Here is a 20,241-nt window from a genome sequence, read left to right on the forward strand (position 1 = left end):
GAGGGATACGGGACAAATGCTGGCAAATGGGACTAGATTAATTTACAATAACTGGTCAGCATGGACAAGTTGGACTGAAGTTGCTGCATATTTCTAACACTATAATTTGGGGAAATGTGATGTTATTTATTTTGAGGGAAGAATTAAAAAAAGAATATTTTTAAATGGTGAGGTTTTGGCCTTGTACAGGAAACACAGCATGCAGGTACAGAAAGTAACTAGACAGGCAGGTAGTGTGTCAACCTTTGTTGCAGAGAAGTTTTGATTATGTGAATTAAAAAAAATCTTGCCATATGTACCTTTGCTGAGACCATACTCTGCTATGTACAGTTCTGATGTTCTTATGTGAAGAATTGGTACTTGCAGCAAAAGTTCACTGGATTGATTTGAGATCAGAGAGTTCTCTTACAGTAAGTGCAGTAATGGGTCTTTTGTTTTTTGGTGTTTGAAGAATGAGAATTTATCCCATCAATATATGGGCTTGAAGGGGCTGATGGGTAGACACGGATTGTTTCCCTGGACAGTCTTAAATGAGGGGACATTATCTTAAATAAAAGATGACTCATTTAAGACTGACATTACAAGGAATTTCAGCAGTCAGTTGTGTACCTTTTGGAATCTTCTATCCCAGGTGACTGAACTTTTAGTTATTGTTGATATACAAAACTGAGAGATTGGATTTTGGACGCTTGGATATTCAAAGGTACTGGAAATCCAAGTGAAAAACTGAAGTCAAATGTCAGTTATAATTTTACTGATTGGAAAGGAAGCTTGAGAGGCCATTTGCCTACTTGTCTTGGGTTCTTAAATACTCAGTAAATCTTGTTTGGAGGCCTAATAGCAACTTGACTCCAAGGCCTGTTGCCTTACAATTATGGTTGAAGACATATTTCGGCATTAACCTGTTAGAAATTAAATAAAATAGCATGCTTAATGGATTAAGCATCTCAATGCATTTAATTTTCTTTCCCAATCCAAAACCATTAGTAAAAATCACAGAATTAGAAATTAAGTGTTTTGAAAATGGTGGAAGCATAAGTCCGTTAGTATGCAAAAGAGGATTAAACAGGTTCAAGGTTTAGATAAGGATATAAAATGTAGGAGCAGAAATATACCACGCTGCCCATTGAGTTTGCTCTGTCATTCAATGAAATCATGGAGGATCTGATAATCCTCAACTCTGCTTTCCTGCCTTTTAACTCCTCAATTCCATTGCTGATTTAAAAATCTGCTCATCTCATTTCTTTTAAAATATTGATCGACCTTCTGTCCTTTTTCTCAATTTTCTATTCTTTCAAGTTGACCATTTATTGAAAGTGTGTTGAGCAAAATAAAAATATATCTTCTATATTCCGGGAATACTGGCCTAAATAAAAATTACTGTGAGATCCTTAGAGTGTATAATGCAATATTTGACATCAATTGCCCAAAAAGCTTATTTTTATCCACAATTTACTAACAGTAATGTAATAGTGCGATTGTAAGGATATGCAACTTTGGAGTTTTGAAAGATCTTAATCTTTGGTATGTTGGGCCATTATGTCCTGAACTTAATTTTTCCATCAATTATTTATTTCTCTGTTAAATTTTATAGGGATGCAGCTGCTACAAGAGTGGATATTTACACTGGTAAGTTAAGGAGATGCTATTACTTTCTTTTATCTAAATTGTGAAATGACTGAAAAAGTGAAAATCCTGAAATTAGGAGTTGACTGTTGAAATGTAAGTCTACTCTCAGTAATATTCCCCAAGTCACAAGTTCAGATTTTTGTCATGCTGAGTTGAGGTACATAGAGACTGGGTATTTCTAAGAGGAAAGAAAAATTGGCTTACAGCTGTTCCTGGGCTGCTTTCCAAGACCTGAGAACAGGTTGTTGAAAACTGGCAAATGTATGAAAGCAGGTCTACTGCCCACGCAGTCAGGCAAGAAATTTCATGTTGATTTCTGCTTTGAGAAGCAGATGGATGATGGCTCTCAGAAGCACACTACGTACACACCAGTTTCATGTCTTGTCATTATCTGGGTCTTGGTTGCATAAATTCTGCACTTGAATGGATGAATATCACACCAAAAAACAATTATATATCCATGTACACAATGAGCTATATTAAGTTGTATATGTATAAAAGCACAAGTTAATGTCATCTGAGAACTGAATTATTCAGATATTTAAATTTGCATGAAGTCTGGTGGCATAATTCAGTTGAGCACTTTCTGGAGGAAGTGTGGGCAAGGACAAGACATTTAATTTAATGTCTCTGCAGCAATTTGTTATGCTCTCTGTTCATAAACAAGCCTTATGAGGTAAGACCATAAGACGTTGGAGCAGAGTTAGGCTATTGAGCCAATTGAATCTGCTCCTCCATTCAGTGAGATCACGGCAATCTTATAATCTCCCATTTCACTTCTGCCTTTTAGTCTCAATCCTCGATTCCCTTACTGATGATTTTTTTCTTTTAAAAACCTGTCTCATCCATGAATAGACTTAATGACTAAGCTTCAACAGTCCTCTGCAATAAAGAATTCATCAGATTTCCTACGCTCTGGGAGAAGAAATCCCTCCTTGTCTGTCTGAAACGTGTGAGCCCTTATTCTGAAATGATGTTTTCTGGACCTGGACTCTCCCACTTGGGGAAACCACCTCTTCATATCTACCCTAGATGGTGCCCTAAATAAAGGTTGCCTTTCATTCAACTATATTCCAAGAAATACAGGCCCAATCTACTCAACCTCCCCTCATTTGACAGTCCTTCCATACCTGATAACAACCAAAGTGAACCTTGTCTGTACTGCGCCCAATGCCAATATATCTTTACTTAGATAAGAGGACCAAAACTGTTCAGGTATTTCAGAATGACATTTGTGCCATGCAAGTGCGAGACAATAACCAGAAGAAAACTTAATCAAAATCTTGGGAGATTGTTGTGATTGCCACCACTGAATCTCCTACCATCAACTAATTGAGGATTGTCTTTGACCTGAAACTTAACTGGGCCAGTCATTATAAATACTCTGGCTACAGGGGAATGGGAATTTTGTAGCAAGTAACTCCCCAAAGCTTGTCCACCGTCTCCAAGCATCAGTCAGGAACTTAGTGGAATGTTCTTCATTTGCCTGGATAAATGCAGCAGCAACAATACTTGAAGCCACATACTATCCTGGCTGAAATCCACTTGAATAGCACTCCGTCTACCATCTTAAACATTCATTTCTGTCACCATATTGGCAACAGTGTGTATCATCTACAGGATGCACTGCAACATCAAAGCTCCTTTAACTGCACCTTCCAAACCCACAACCTCTACTAGAGGGATATAGGGCAGAAGGCATGTGAGAAAACAACCACTTGCACGTTCCCCTCCAAGTTGCAGAGTATTCTGACTTGCAACTATTTTGTCATTCCTTTGTGTGCTGGCTCAAAAACGTGGAACTCCTTCCTGACAGAACCATGAGTGTACCAGTTGGACCTTAGCAGTTGACTTTGCTTGTGATGCTGGCATCTCATGAACGCATTTTCAAAGTTCAAAAAGCGGTCATCATGTGTGGAACTTTCAATCTTTATTCTACTAGAGACTCAACATTTGCTGTCAAATTACTGTGTCTACCAATTCCATTATCTCATTTAGCCCTCATTTACTGCCCCCAGCATGCCTTCCCTTTATCCCATGCCTTTCTCTTTTGGTCTACCTCATTCCATAATGATAAGTTTTGTATCCATGACACAGATTTTGATTGAAGAAGGGATGTTCTGCATTGATTTCTGGTGGTTGAAGTTCACTGTATAAACTGCCTGTAACTTATCATTGATCACACTAAATTGATAACGTTGTTCAGAGATGTTGGTTATTCTGGGCAGATGTCACTGGTGCTTTTCTGAGGTGAAGCCCCTAAACCATATTGTTCCTGGTATAATGCTTCATGTTGGCACTTGGACAGAAGTATCTATGTATGGTTTACGTCCCCAGCTAAAATTCAATGCCTGTTTTTCAGTGCGGAATGTAGATTTGCGAGGAACGTTCATGCTGTGTTTTCTGGACGATGGAGCTGGGATGGATTGCAGTAAGTAAACATCATCCTGATGTGATACTTGAGGATAGGTACAGATCAGAAGTGTGATTCAAACAAAAATAAAATGTGAAATGGGATTTTTTTTTTGTTTGCAAAGCAACTTGATGAATAAATACGCTGGAAGGGTGTTAAGACACATTGTATCAAGCATATATGTTTACAGTTCTGCTGAGGGCCCAAGTTCTTGATCTCCACTTTGCTGCCAAGATGAATGAAGGTAGAGAATTGTTTCCATGAAAACAGGAAATGTAAGACAGTTTTTGGTTGCCTTTATCATTGCTAAAATGCTTGCAATCTGCTGTCCAGTCCTAAATCCGTGTTTTTCTTATCCTGGCTAATAACATGTTTGACTTTTCTTCCCATCTCTAAAAGCTGGTAGTGCCTTGATAGAATTGAATACGGGACCTTTTTTGGTATGGTTCCACCCCGTGGGAGTTTCCAATATTTTAGTCTGTAAACTCAGGAAAGGAGTAGTTTATTTCTTGCACAATGCAAGACCACAAATTGTTTTCATTCTTCTTGGATTAATTATAATGAAGATAGGAGTATTGAGTAGGGTTTCCAGAATTGATACTTAAAAAGCTGCTGGCAAAATAAATAAAGTTCAGAAAGTGTAAGGATTTCTTGCAGTATTTTTACAGCAATTATAAATTAGAATTTATATGATCAAGGAATTATTTTACTCTTTTATGTAAGCAATTAACAAAATTGGTCTTTGAAATTTTAGAGATTTAATTCATTGCTTCAGGTTGATAAAATAATATAACTGTGGGAACTACTGTAGACCTTTGGTCAGATCTCCATAATGCCTCATCTTTTCTGATACTTTGAGTAATGTGTTAGATATATTCTTACCTTGCATGCAAAGTTCTCTGTTGCTCAAAAAATTATTTATATATTTCAGCATCATTGTTGTCATTGCTGTTATGTTTAGTTCACTTAAAGTTTATGGGGCGAAGTTGCTCTCAAGTTACGCTTCAAATTATTGCCGCCTAAATGTACTTTAAGCTTTGTGCACAATCTCTCATCTAAGGTTGGAACATATTGAGCTCCCAAAGTTCATAGCTAAAGCTGAACAAAGTATTTTCCTTAATTACGGTAGTTTAGCAATGTGACATTGTTTGGCCTCCTGACTGGATGCAAGAGCAGTTTGGGCAAATTACATTTCTTAGTAAATTGCTCATCGCAATTCATCTTAATTGTCGGACCTCAAGTTTGAAAAACTGTATCATCAGTGTTTAACATGCAAGTTTTGGTTCAGCACAAATTTATTTTAAAAATAACCATCTAACCATGTGTGAGAGAAACAATGGTGACTGGCAAAAAGCTGGAATGAGAGGTGGTGTGCTGAGCAGAAAATAGAGAGTGGATGAGTATTTGTGCCTTTTTAATTAACTTTTGGTTTTGTGAGGTTTCTCCATTGTATCGAATTGTTTGATCTGCTGCCCTTTGAGCAGTTGGAAAGCTAAATTTAATATACTCCTTCGTTTTACATGGGGCTTCAAAACTAGAGACAATTACCTTGTATCAGGCAGTGTACCAGTAAACAAAAGTAGCTCCATATTGATGTCACTTGCCACTTCAGGGACTTGATGATCCCCAGTAGAATTCATAAAGTCATGGAAAGTGCTGGAAAACTTTGTGTGGAATTGCACATGCAAGCTTGATACAGGGGATTCCACTATAACACAATAGATGTGTTCTATGGGAGGACTGAGGCAGACCAACAAACAAAAAATCATTCAAAATGACTCAAAATCGCTCAAAAACTAACACAAAGGATAGCACAGTTTGAACGAATGTTTAATTCACATGCAATAATAAAATAACAGTAAGTTTATCACCTTATCTTGGGGGAAAAAAAAAATGTCAAGATGACTTGATGGGGAGGAGGTTCTGAGGCAGCTGTGATAATTGCAGGGGCTGAGGGTTGTCATCATGATCATCACGTTCAGGTGCAGTTTTGTTTGCAGGGTTAGGGCGAAAAATAGTTGCTGCAGAAGTGGATGGATGTGATTTGTTGTCTTCTGACTGTTTCTTGGGGACTGGCTTAAAAAAAGACATCCAGTTTTTGCTGCTTTGCCCTTTTTCTTCATTCATGAAGAGCAATTCATTTAGCCAAAGAAAATCTTTCTTCACAAACTGCTACCCTGCTGCGTTCCGCATTGTAATCCTTGCAACCGGTTCTCAATTTCCCTCAGGATAGAAGACAAAATAGAAATGGAAAGTTCTCGTGATGCTGCATCCTGGACTACTACATCTTCACCTCCAGCATCGACTTCCCCCTCAGCGACCAGTTATTGTAGATCAGCTGTAGAGAGATCTTCACAAATGGGACTCAAGCAGCTCTTCAACATGTTCACTCTCCACTTCTTCAAATCCAACTTGCTTCGCGGGATCAGCACAATGTTCTTTGATTCTTGAGGGCACCTCTGATGGATCAAAGCTTTTTAAATCTTAGAAAAATCTGGGAGAAGCTCCTGCCAAACTGCATGCAAGCAGTCCTTACTGACATCACCCCAAGACTCCACAATAATGTCAGTTGCATTCTTGATATTAAATCTCTTCTAAAATTGAGGAACACTGACCATATTCCCTCAGTGGCTGAAATCAACTTCTTAAATGTGCACCTTAAATAATAAGCTTTAAAAGCTGCTATTACACCCTGGTTCATGGATTGAAGGAGAGAGAGATTGTGTTTCTGGGTAGAAGTAGCAGTTTGATGTTTTCAGAAAGCTCACCAATGGTGGGAGGATGGGTTGGTACGTTATCCAGGATGAGGAGAATCTTGAAATCCACATTTTTTTCCCCTGCAATACTTCTAAAAACATCTTCCAAAACATCAACAGTCAGGTCAGGAAAACATTTGTCCTGTCATCCAACCTCTCTCGCTTGACCTAAAGTAGATGCCTAGAGGAGACTTGAGATAACCTTTCAAGGCTCACAGATTGGCAGATTGATGCACCACCATGTGTTAAGCTTTAAGTCTCCACTGGCATTGGCATCCAGCAGCATAGTCATACAATCCTTTGCCATCTTAAACCCTGGAGTGTGTACTTCATTTATAGAAACGTAGGTTCTTGATGGCATTCGCTTCCAGTATCAACCTGTCTTATCCAAATTGAAAATTTAATCTAAGTTGTAACCTTCTTTGTCAATTTTTTTTTTACTTTGGGAGGAAATGCTATTGCATGCTCCTCATCTGTGCTCGAAGCTTTGCCACATAACTTTACATTATAAAAAGCATTGTGGTTGTTAAAACCAGCCACTGCTAGCACCAAAGGCGGGCACATCTGCAGGATTTTCGGCTTGTTTTGTTAGATCTTCATAAATTGATACGGCCTTCTCTTTTATGGTGAGAAAGGTGGTCCAAGATCGCTTCTTTGTTTGCTGTTCTATCCACAGTTAGAAGCCACTCCATCTACTCAAGTTCCTTTGTCCGTGACCGCTCAGATTTGTTAGCACTCAGACTTGTTCCAGCACTACAGCTTGCTTTAATCTTTTCTGCATTCTCTAATGGTGCGTAAGGTAGACTCCTTCATTCCTGTTGCACAAGCATTAGCACATGTTCTCTCATTACACTCAAAACGCTTTGCAACATTTAGCTTCTCTTCCAGCGTTACAGCCTTTTGCATTGACCACCTGTAATTTTATCACCAGGATGCTGCTTGTTATCATTCTTTCCACTTTGCCTTCACATTTTGTGGATGACATGGCAGAATTGTACTTTACCTCTCATAGCACAAGGATCCTTGATGCCAGTGCAGGGACTCTTTTGGTACATGCTCAGGACAAAGGTCACGAGCTGATCATGTGATGTCAATGTTGGAATCATGTTAAAGCCAACACAATTTGCATTTTATAAATACTGTTGCCCATACGTCAATCGTGTTATAGACAATTCGCGTTGCTGGAGCATGCCTTATACGAGAACCCCCTGTACTGCATGGCTTACTGCAGTAAAGTTGTGTGTGGCTGTCCTTGGAAAATGTGTATATTAAATATAAAATCCAGTGCTGCAGTTCTACTCAAGTGTGTAAACCTTATTCTTGCCAACTAATGATACCTTTAATCTGCACGGTTATTGATATAGACCTGTCCAGATTCTTGTGCTGTTGAAATCTGTCATATTTGTTGCTTAGTCTTTGTTTTATTTGGCTCTTTCTAAATTGATGAAACTTTCTTCCTGACAGATGAGGCTGCCAGTGTCATCCAGTTTGGGAAATCTGCCAAAAGGACTCCAGAATCCACACAGATTGGACAATATGGCAATGGACTCAAGTCGTATGTTTTCAATTTTCATTGAATTCATAACATTTTTTTCCTTTATAAAGACATCTACCTCTTAGTGAATCAATCACTAGTTTGTTAACATAATGAATAATAATAACTGCAATATGAGTGATTGAATTTTTGTATTCTCATTGCCTTTTTGAAATTTGAGGAGCATGTTAATGGTGGGACAGTTAAAGGTTTCAAAGCAAAATTTCTCATGGCAGTCCTGCTTATTTGAAGATGTTGATCCTCTACTGTTGTAAAATTCTTTATCCATACACTTGGAACTTGCCAAACTTCAACAAAGTCACCACTATACAGAAAGGTGAAGGCAAAATGCTTCCATTGTGACAATACCCTTTTAATGTAGAAAACACTCCCAAGTTTTTATTAGTAGGTGTAGTGGAGTTAGAAGCAGGTTTTATTATTTAATATAGATGATGGACTTTAAGTGTTTATCCATGCAATGAAAAATTGGGATGAGTGATTAAAATCTTGGCTGAAGGGATTTTTTTTTAAATATGGAAAGGAATAGCTTGGAAATAATTAGGGAGTTCCAATGAGCAGGATCAAAGTAGTTTAGCATCCCCTTGTGCAGAAGGAGTGAGATTCAGAGCCAAAGGGTATGGAAGTGATAGAAGCCTGAAAGAAATTGCAACAAAAAATAAAGTAAGGCCAGGAAGAGATGTAGAGATGCAAAGATAGGAGTGGTGAATAAGTGTGGCTTAGTATACATAATTTAAGAGCATCTTGCTATCTTGCAATCTCTATTGCTTCCAAGGGCAAGAATAACAATGTTGTGAGAGCATTATCATGTCCAAATGCCAAACCATCTGACACCTTATTCATTAACAGAGCGTAGATATCGCTGGTTAGGACAACATCTATTGCTCTTGAGGAGGTGGTCATGAGCTGTCATCTTGACTTTTTGCAGTCTGAGGCCTAGGAAAGCCTGTAGTGCAATTAGGAAGGAATTCCAAGATATTTTGACAACAGAAAATGAAGAGTGCTAGGTTTCCTAGACAGGAAAGTGTGTGGCTAGAAGGAAAGCTTGCAGGTGATGATGTTCCTATATATTTTCTACCCTTGTCCTAATAAGTGGTGGGAACTGCTGGTTTGGAAGGTGCCGTCTAAGGAACATTGAGTTGTTGCAGTGCACCTTGTAGATGGTGCACAGTGCTGCCACTGTGTGTCACTGGTGAAAGGAGTGAGTGTTGAAGTTGTTGTACAAGGTGTCAGTTCCGCAGGCTACTTTGTTTTGGATGATGTCAAACTTCTTGAGCAGTATATAATCAGGCAAGCAGAGAGTATTCCATCACACTCCTGACTTTGTGCCTTATAATTAATGGGTAAGCTTTGAGGAGTCAGGATATGAGATGGGTGCTGCAAACTTCCCTGTCTCTGACTTGCTGTTGTGACCATAGTATTTAACCACAATATGTGGTTGGTTCAGTTAAGTTTCTGGTCATTGGTATTCCCCAGGATGTTTATAGTGAGGGATTGTTACGCCTTGGCACTACCCTGAGGAACATGTCTGAGAAGATTGATCTCCAACAAGGCAACTGCCTGTGTTTTTTACCCTAGGTATGTTTCCAACCAGCAGAGAGTTTTTCCCTGATTCCCACTAACTTCACTTTTGCCGTAGCTACTTGATGCCTCAAAGCTAAGGGTACCCCTCACTTCCCTTCTTGACTTCAGCCCTTTGGACCATGTTTGTGTTGCAGTATTATGGCTTTGAGGGGTGTATTTTATCCTTTTTTTTTTAATGAAGAGAGGTTGAAACGAAGGTGCTGAGAAGTCTGTTCCAAGCCAATAAAGTAAACGGCTTGTAAGGCCTTGAGGGTTTGCTTTTGAAAGTTGGAACAATAGAAGCAGCAAGAATGTGTGAAATCGGGCTCCCATGGATTCACGGTTTTAGTTTTAACTTTCAGTAGTTGATGGAGTTTGAAGTTGGCTGTGGAAACTGCTGCGTCTCCCTATTGCGGCAAAACGCTTGAGTTCTCTCTCATCTGCCAGAATTTACTCAATGTTCTTTCCTCCTGGACTAGAGAGAGGTTCCATGTGAGACCATCTATTTCACTGAATTTGCCTTTGCCAAGGATGTGTTTATGGGATGTTACTGTATTGGATCGTTGCTATTTAGTAGTTAAGGACTCTATTATTCCAATAAGTTCTCCAATAGAATTAAAATTTTACTAATTCTTCTTTTTGTTTGCATTTAACTGTAGAGTAAGAATAATCTGCGTATTGCTTAAAGCCGAGTATGCAACCAATTGAATTACATCTGGAACACAGCACCTTACACTTTCCTTTACGTGAGAAAACGTTAGGCCATCTCCTTGATATATTTGAAGGTGGTTTTAGTTTGGACTGGTCTGGTCCATAACATTTGAAACAAGGCTGAAATGAGGTTGAACTAAGTGAGTGAGGCAGAATCCAAACAGCGTGTAAGTGCGCAGGGTATTGTTAAGTAAATGCTGTTTGACAGCACTGTCACTGACACCTATCGTATTGTTCATGATTGAGAGTAGATTGGGGTGTGTAAATATATTTCCACAGCATGGTTGTTATTAGAATTCTTGAGCAATAACATTGATATGTAAGCACTCGGTATACAATATTTTGAGGGGGCTCACGGTTACCGCTGCCTCCAAGCAGCTCTGGTTTGTATGAGAGCTTAGGTCTTTCCTTGGGTTCGTGAATTCATGCATAACCTGGCCTCCATCCTGGCGCCCTTACATCTGCTGTTGAAAAAGGGTCAGCCTTGGAAGTGGTCTCAAAGCCAAGACATAGCCTTTAGGGAAATGAAGAAGCAGCTATCATTGTCTAAGTTATTGGCACACTATGATACCAAGCATACCTCCCTGTACAATATCGGGGTAGTGTTGGCTCGCAGATGGCCCAACGGAGAGGAATGTCCAATAGCGTATGCTTCCTAGACTTTGGCTGATGCAGAGCGCAAATGTGCCCAGATAGAGGAGGAGGATTTGGTGTGATAAATCTTCAGTGTGAGAAAGTTCCACCGATACCTTTACGGACATAAATTTGTAATAGTAACAGATGACAAACCCTTGCTCAGGCTACTGAGAAAGGACAAGGCCGTATCATCCATACCTTCAGGTCAAATCCGATGTTGAGTTCTTATTCAAAAGTGCGTACAATTACAAGTCGGACTACTGTCCATGAGGCCAAGTAGCAAATGCGGATGCATTGAGCCACCTCCTGCTGGCAGGTATGGCAGTGATGGTGATGCGTCTAGAAGAGTCTGGACACCTTGCCGGTCACAGCCGACAATATCAGAATGCAGATATAAAAAGATTTGATCCTGACAAAATTAAAACAGCTGGTGGTGATAGGGAAACAAAATGGCCATCACTACCAGAACTGAAACCTTTCTCTACCTGACAAAGATGTTGGTGAGAAGTTATGTCTGGTGGCCAGCATTGGATGAGGCATAGCCACATTGCTGGAACAGTGCTCAACCTCCCAATAAGGACAAAAGTTACAGTTAACAGCTTCCCCCACATTCATGGGAATGGCCAGGTAAACCCTGGACTTGGTTACACATTGATTATGCCAGCCCTTTCATGGCCTCAATGTTCTTAGTCATTGTGGACGCCCACTCCAAAGTAGTTGGACATGCATAGAATTTATTCATCAAACACGGGGACAACAGCAAAACTGCAAACATCTTTTGCAGTACACAGACTCTTGGAAGTGATGGTCACAGATAACGGGCCTTTGTTTCCCGCAGGGAATTGGAATATTTCCTAAAGTTGAATGGCATTCCGCATATAAGGGGGCAGCTCCATACCATCCATCCATCTAATGGTCTGGCAGAAAGAGCTGTCCAAACTTTGAAAGAAGGCTTAAGGAATCAGCCTACAGCTTCACTCAGTACCAAACTGTCTTGGTTCCTCCGTTGGGCCATCTGTGAGCCAACACTATCCCGATATTGTACAGGGAGGAATGCTTGGTATCATAGTGTGCCAACAACTTAGACGATGATAGCTGCTTCTTCATTTCCCTAAAGGCTATTCTTGGATTTTCAGACGATCCTTCATGCAGCTTTGGGGATAGCTCCAAATTTGGTCTTCATAAATCTGGAATTGGAGGGCACGGAAATGGCATCAGGAACACCATTGCTGGACACATGACTCGACACATGACTCCTCTAAGTGAGAGAGAGTTTAATTCAGGGGCTAAAGATTGGTGCCCAAACTGGGGAAATGGCCTTGGGATGGGTAAGGTGTGGTCAAAGTGAAATCAGGTCCTGTGACGTACAAAGTTTGGGTGGGTGAGGCCGTCCTGAGCAAGCACGTGGACTGCATGAAAGTTGCAAACAGAGCAGAAGCAAAAGGTACCCGGTCCCTCAGAACAGTGAGACGGGCTGTCGGAACCCGTGGATTCTCCCCATCTGTTTAGCATCGAAGAAACCTCAGAATTTGAGATGGGTACTACAGATGTTGCAGCCTTTAGTGCCTGAAGAAGAGGATGAATTTCTTCCAAGATGCTCTGGATGCAAGAGGCAGGCTACGGTCTGGTACGTGCTGCCTGTATCTGAGGTTTAGTTGGAGGAATCGGATGCAGTGCGATAACGCATCAGGAGAGGCTACAAGAAAAGGTACAGGCCTATGTTCCCAGACTTTGAGGGATGTAGTGATTTGTAACAAGGTCAGCCAGCTAGACCTCATAAAATCTTGGGGCTGTTAACCTGGTCCAATCAGGGAGACCTGGCTGACAGATATAAACAGGAGTGTCAGAGGTTTGGTTCACTCCGAGAGCTGGCTCTGAGGAAGACGGAACAGTGTCAAGTACTATGCACGTGTAAAAGGGTGACTTGGTGACGGGATATCAGCCTCTGTGGAGTTTTCATGGTTAACAATAAAAATTGGTCTACCAATGTTGTCCACTTGCCTCTAAACAAATGCTGAAAAAAATAGCCGATAATTAATTATGCTTTTCTCCGTTTGGCTGGGGCAGATGTTGGATAAGATATCATTGAGATTGTTAGAGTCTAAAGGCTATTATTTAAAATAATAACACTCTTAATAGTATTGGCTGTAATAGGGCCTGAGTTGAGCAGGAGACAGGTAATGTTATTTTCTTTCCCTTGTGGGACATGAATGGCGCTGTCTGGTCTAGCATTTATTAAGCATTCCTGGTTGCCCTTGAAAAGTTGGTAGTGATCTGCCTACTTGAACAGCTGCAGTCCATATTCTGTAGGTAGACTTGTCATGCTGTAAGGGAGGTAACTTCAGGATTTTGACCCAGTGAAAGTGAAGGAACAGCAGTATATTTCCAAGTTAGGATGCCCGGTGGCTTGGAGGGGAACTTGCAGGTAGTGGTGTTCCCATTATTGTGGTATAAAGGTACCATAGATTGTTTGGAAGAAATATAGGGCATTAGTCAGAATATGCAACTGGATTCATTGTGAAAGGATTTCTGTATTCACTAAATTTGAGTAAGTAATCAAAGTTGGATTACTGAGGAAGTAAGAATATTGTACAGGATGTTATTTTTATGCAACAAGAGTTAGTCAATGGTAAATGAACAGGACGGAATCCATTATTTAAAAAAATTCATTATCCCAAGATTAGACATAGGTCTGTGTGGCACAAAATTGATTGGCAGCTACAGTCATTAGTTACAAGAAGTGCTTTACTGCAATGGATTGAAGAAGAATAGTTAATAACTTTTGAAGTTGTTGCACATGTCAGGTGCTAATGTTGAGTCGAGCTTGAGACAGTTATAAAATTTAAATGTCTGGGCTTTTTCCTCTCTTCACTCTCTATCTAGTGGCTCAATGCGTATTGGCAAAGACTTTATTCTGTTTACGAAGAAAGAGGAGACTATGACCTGTGTTTTTCTTTCAAGAACATTTCATGAAGAGGAGGGGATTGATGAGGTTAGCTAACTTAAATTAAATTATTCCACAAATTTATTATGCTGATGTTATCCCCAACTATTCCCCCTTGTTAACTGACTCAGTAATTTTTCGTGAGTGAGACTAGATGGTACATCCTGAATAAATCTCACTTCTGTAACATGCACATCTATACGCTTGCTAGTTTGGTCAGTGTTGACTAATCAGGATTAGGTACAATTTACTTCTCCTGTCCCAAATCGTAGAGCTGGAGGCAGTTTTGATACCCCTATTTCCAGACAAGCTGAGATGAAATAATTCTGTTTGGACCAGCAATTGAGGCGAAAAGCTTCTGGTCAGTATGATACTGCCTTCAACGATAGAACAGCCTTCTTATTTATGGTTAATAACTTACATACGCAGGTCTGAGGTGTGGTAGTGTCTCAAATATGTCTGTACATGTGCTTCATTTTAATGATGTGTGTTTTCTTGGGTAAAAAGGTGATAGTTCCACTTCCAACATGGAATTCTAAAACCAGAGAGCCCATCACTGACAACCCTGAGAAATTTGCCATCGAAACAGAACTGATCTACAAGTATTCACCATTCAAGTCCGAGTCGGAGGTCATGGAGCAGTTTGATAAAATCAAAGAGGATAATGGTAAGGCAGACAACTGAAATTCCAATGCAAAAATACTTCTAATTCTTCAATGAACATAATGAAATATTCTTAGTGCTTTACAGTAGAATTGATAAACTCCAAAAAGGAAGAAGAGGCAAAGTTAGTGGTAGTGACCATAGAAGACAACAGAATTTAAATATTGTATGACAACTCTGCCACTAGCGTGCAGAGAATCAAGCAATTCACATTTGATTGGTAGTAGAAGGTATCGTGTTCAATTTAGCCTTCATTTATTCCTAATGCTTTTAAATTAAAAAAGGGTTGAGGAGTTTGAAATTGATAATACCAGCAAATGCGCAGTTGCTATAATGAATTAAAATAAGTAGAGTAGCACAGATTCCAGTTCTTGACTGCTGTTTAGAAATAATGCTGTGTTCTCATGTCAGAATGCAGGCTCACCTTTTAAGTGTTCCCTACTTGCAATTATCCTGAGATTTGCCACAAATTGAGAGCTGCAGATGGTGTAACCATGAACAGTAAATTCATTCCCAATCAACAGGTAAAATTTTAGCCATCACTATATGGATTGAATATGCTCCAAAACAAATATCAGTCAGTGACCTCTGGACCAATCTTGGAATTCTTTGAAGAAATAGTAATTGTCAGATAAAATGCAGTAAATAGGGATTTAACAAAAAAGTATCAAACAAGAGATGGTACAGACAAAATCAAACAGTCTTCAATGGAATGTGGGCATATGGAGAGATGCTTTTGGGGAGAAAGCAAAATATCAGAACTAAAGGAAGTCTCTTAGACAGCAGAGATATGATTAGTGTTCTGTGGAATCCAAATTGTGATAAATGATTTGGACTTGAGAATTGGGGAATCTTGATGACCTACAATCCCAATTTTGCGTTGGGCCAAATTTAAAAGAAGAATGTACATCTACAAGAGGATATAGGTAGAATGACACGATGGGAAAATCTGAAGTATGAACTGGGGGAGAAAAGAAATTGCAAAAATTTCAAGTAGAGAAATCTGGATTGTTAAGAGTGATAACAAAGCTAGGCAACATTTTAAAATGAAAGCAATGAAATGAAAGTTAGGGATGGCACGGTGGCTCAATGGTTAGCACTGCTGCCTCTCACCACCAGGGATCTGGGTTCGATTCCCTCCTCAGGCGACTGTCTGTCTGTCTGGAGTTTGCACGTTCTCCCCTTGTCTGCGTGGGTTTCCTCCAGGTGCTCCGGTTTCCTCCCATAGTCCAGAGATGTGCAGGCGAGGTGGATTGGCCATGCTAAATTGTCCATAGTGTTCAGGGATGTGTAGATTAGGTGGGTTATAGGAGGATGGGTCTGGGTAGGATGCTCCGAGGGTCGGTGTGGACTTGTTGGCCGAAGGGTCTGTTTCCACACTGTAGGGATCCTATGATTCAAATCACTAATTTTTTATCAAAAGATATCAGAAGCACCCAGAGCACGGTTAGTTTAAATCTAACTTACCTCAGGAATTCATGGCCTTTGTTTCCATGGAGAGGAGTCAGAGGGAAAAGCACCCAGAAAATGGTTAGTATAAATCTAACTTACCTTAGGGATTCGCGGCCTTGTTGCCAGGGAGCGGAGTCAGAGGGAGGAGCACATGGACTAACTGAAACCAAACTGAAAAAGTGACGTCTCAGGAGGGCTGTGGCCTGACTGGCTGGTAGGAAATCAGTCCTAACTTTGAAAAAAACTGCAAAACTAATAAATAATTAACTAACCAGGGATTAAGTAACTAACTAAATTAATTAACTAAGAGATAGCTGGTCACTTAACGTGCTGCAGCTGGTGGGATGTGGGAGCTGGCTGCAAGTGTTGGTTGCCGGAGAAATTTAGGCTCAGAATTGATGGGGTGGAGTCAGAGCTTCAGGCGCTGCAGCACATGGAGGGGTGGGGTTAAGGGAGGGGAGTTACCTGGACGTTCTGTTTCTGGAGGCAGTCACATCTCGTAAATTATGTACCACAGATTTGGTCACTTGCCAGGGACAGCAGGCTGTGACTGCAAGTGAGGTAGGTAGAGCAATCTTGCATTCAGGAACAGAGGAGTCTCGGCTCTTGACCTTGTCCAACAGGTATGAGGTACTTGCTCCCTGTGTGGATTAGGAACAGGGCTGTAGGGAGGGTGAGCCAGCTGACCATGGCACCGTAGCACAAGAGGCCATTCAAGATGGAGCAAAAAGGCAAGTAGTAGTTGGGGATTCTATATTTAGGGGAATAGGTAACATCTTTTGTAAGCAAGATAGAGTATCCTGCATGGTATGTTGCCTTCACAGTGTCAGGGTGAGGGACAACTCTGACTGGTTTGAAAGGATATTGGAGAAATTCAGTTGTTGCGGCCTACGTTGGAACAAATAACATTGGCAAGACCAGGAAAGTGGACCTGTTTAGGGATTATCAGGAACTAGGAACTAATCTTAAAGACCAGGCCCTCAAAGGTTATAATCCCCAGATTCCTGCCTGAGCCATGTGCAAATTGGTATAGGAATGCTAGAATAAGGGAAGTAAACATGTGGCTAAAGGAGTGGCATGGTAAAGAGAGGTTCTTTTTCATGGGGCACTGGCATCCGTATTGGTACAAGAAGGATCTGTACCGCTGGGATGGTCTCTACCTGAACTGAGCTGAGTCCAATGTTCTGGCGAAAAGGGTTAATTGGGAGGCCAACAGTTCTTTAAACTAGGAAGTCAGGGAGGAACGGAAGAGTAAAACTCCAAGAAGTATAATGACCAATGGGAAACAAAGCAACAGGTTAACATCTGTGGGGATGGGTTCAACTGGATGAAGAAGTAAGGAGAACTCGGGAGAGGCTACTAAAGTCTCCAGCACACGAAGTAGAACAGTGTGTTTGGAAAGGGTTAAGAATCAAACCTCAAGCATACTGGAGAAACAAATGATAATGAGAAGAGGGATGGTCAATACAGGACGGCGGGTGTTATATCTGAATGGAAGCAGTATACGAAATAAGCTAAATGAGCTTGTGGAGCAGATCGAAATTGGCAGGTTTGATGTGGTGGGCATCACTGAGATGTGGCTACAAAGGGATCAGGACTGGGAGCTAAATATCCAAGGATATCCATCCTATCAAAAAGGAAGGCAGGTGGGCAGAAGGAGTGGGGTTGCCTTATTAGTAAGAAATTAAATCAATAATAAGAAACAAAGTAGGGTCAGATGATGTAGAATCAGTGTGGGTAGAGTTGAGGAACCGCAAAGGTTAAAAAAAAAAACCATAGTGGGAGTTATGTACAGGACTCCAAATACTAGTCAGGATTTGGGGCACGAGATATACCAGGCAATAGAAAAGGTGTATAAGAAAGGCAAGGTTACAGTGATTATGAGAGGGGGTTTCAGTATGTAGGTGGACTGGGAAAATCAGATTGGTAGTGGATCGCAAGAAAGGGAGTTCGTAGAATGTCTATGGAATGGCTTTTTGGAGTAGCTTGTGGTGAAGCCCACTTGTGAACAGGCAGTTCCAGATTTAGTGTTGTGCAATGAGGCAAACTTGACAAGGGACCTTAAGGTGAATGAACCCTTAGGAGGAAGTGACCATAATATGATAGAATTTACTCTGCAATTTGAGAGGGAGAAGGTGGAAACAGATGTAACAGTATTACAGTTGAATAAAGGCAACTACAGAGGCATGAGAGAGGAGCTGACCAGAATTGACTGGGAGAGGAGTTTAGCAGGAAAGACAGTGGAACAGCAATGGCAGGAGTTTGAGATTAATTCAGGAGAAGCAGCAAAACTTCACCCCTAGGATAAAGAAGCATACTGAAACGAGGATGAGGCAATCATGGCTAACAAGAGAAGTCGGACAGCATAAAAGTGAAAGACAAAGCATATAATGCAGCAAAGGGGATTGGGAAACCTACAAAGACCAACAGAGGTCAACAAAAAAGAAGTAAGGAAGGAGAAGACTAAAAATGAGGGCAAGCTAGCCAGTAATATAAAAGAAGATTTCAAGTGTTTCTTTACATATGTAAAGGGAAAAAGAGGGCAAAAGTGCAATTGGGCAGCTGGAAAATGATGCTGGAGAAGTAGTAATTGCGAACAAAGAAATAGCCGAGGAACTGAATAAGTACTATGCGCCAGTCTTACAGTGGAAGACACGAGTAATATCCCAAAAATTCAAGAAAGTCAGGGGGCAGAGGTGAGTATGGTAGCCACCACCCAGGAGAAGGTGCTAAAAAAACTCAAATATTTCAAGGTGAAGAAATCACCTGGACCAGATGAACTACACCCCAGTGGTCTGAGGGCGATAACTAATGCGAAAAGATAGTGGAGCTGTTAGTGGTGATCTCGCAAGAATCACTGAAGTCAGGGAGGGTCCCAAAGGACTGGAAAATCATTAACGTAACCCTCCTCCGTTTAAGAAGGGAGTAAGGCAAAAGACAGGAAATTACAGGCCGATTAGCCTGACCTCAGTCGTTGGTAAGATTTTGGAGTCCATTGTGAAAGGTGAGATTTCTGAATACTTGGAAGTGCATGGTAAAACAGGGCAAAGTCAGCATGGTTTCAGCACGGGCAGGTCATGCCTGACACATCTGTTAGAATTTTTTGAGGAGATAATGAGTAGGTTAGACCAAGGAGAGCCAATGGATGTTAACTACCTGGGCTTCAAGAAGGCCTTTGACAAGGTGCCGCACAGGAGACTGCTGAGTAAAGTAAGAGCCCAGGGTGTTAGAGGCAAGGCACTAGTATGGATAGAAAATTGGCTATCTGTCAGAAAGAAAAGAGTAGGGATAAAAGGGTCCTTTTCAGGATGGCAGCCGTTGACTGGTGGTGTTACAAAAGGGCCAGTGTTGGGACCACAACTTCTCACTTTATCCATGAATGATCTACATGAAAGAACTGACGATATGTTGGTTAAGTTTGCAGATGATACAGAGATAGGTGGAGGGGCAGATGATACTGGGGAGGCTGAAGAAGGATTTAGGCAGGGTAGGAGAGTGGGCAAAGAAGTGGCAGATGGAAACTAGGTAGAAAATAGGAGGAAGAATAGAGACGTAGACTATTTTCTAAATGGCAAGAAAATTCAGAAATCTGAAGTGCAAAGGGACTTGGGAGTCCTAGTCCAGGATTCTCTTAAGGTTAACTTGCAGGTTGAAGGCAAATACAATGTTGGCATTTATTTGGAGAGGACTAGAATATAAAAGCAGGGATGTACTTCTGAGGCTTTATAAAACTCTGGTCGGACCACATTTGGAGTATTGAGCAATTTTGGACCCCATATCTCAGGAAGTATGAACTGGCCCTGGAGCAGGTCCAGAGGAGGTTCATGAGAATGATCCCAGGAGTGAAAGGCTTAACATATGAGGAACGTCTGAGAACTCTGGGTCTTTACTCGATGGAATTTAGAAGGATGAGGGGGGAGAT

General features: G+C 40.8%; 1 protein-coding gene across 1 annotated transcript; it reads left to right on the top strand.

Moving 5' to 3' along the window:
• Nucleotides 1-641: 641 nt before the first annotated feature.
• On the top strand, nucleotides 642-14,871 carry LOC125481402 (ATPase MORC2-like; the record flags this gene model as incomplete). The annotated part of the gene is made up of 5 exons (XM_048592895.1): nucleotides 642-1,629; nucleotides 3,992-4,060; nucleotides 8,263-8,353; nucleotides 14,144-14,252; nucleotides 14,712-14,871. Coding segments are annotated over exons 1-5 (532 nt in total), but the record flags the coding sequence as incomplete, so codon positions are not given.
• Between the last annotated feature and the right edge of the window lie 5,370 nt (nucleotides 14,872-20,241).

This window comes from Rhincodon typus, unplaced genomic scaffold, assembly GCF_021869965.1.
Source record: "Rhincodon typus isolate 14 unplaced genomic scaffold, sRhiTyp1.1 hic_rhity00001986, whole genome shotgun sequence".
NCBI lineage: Eukaryota > Metazoa > Chordata > Chondrichthyes > Orectolobiformes > Rhincodontidae > Rhincodon > Rhincodon typus.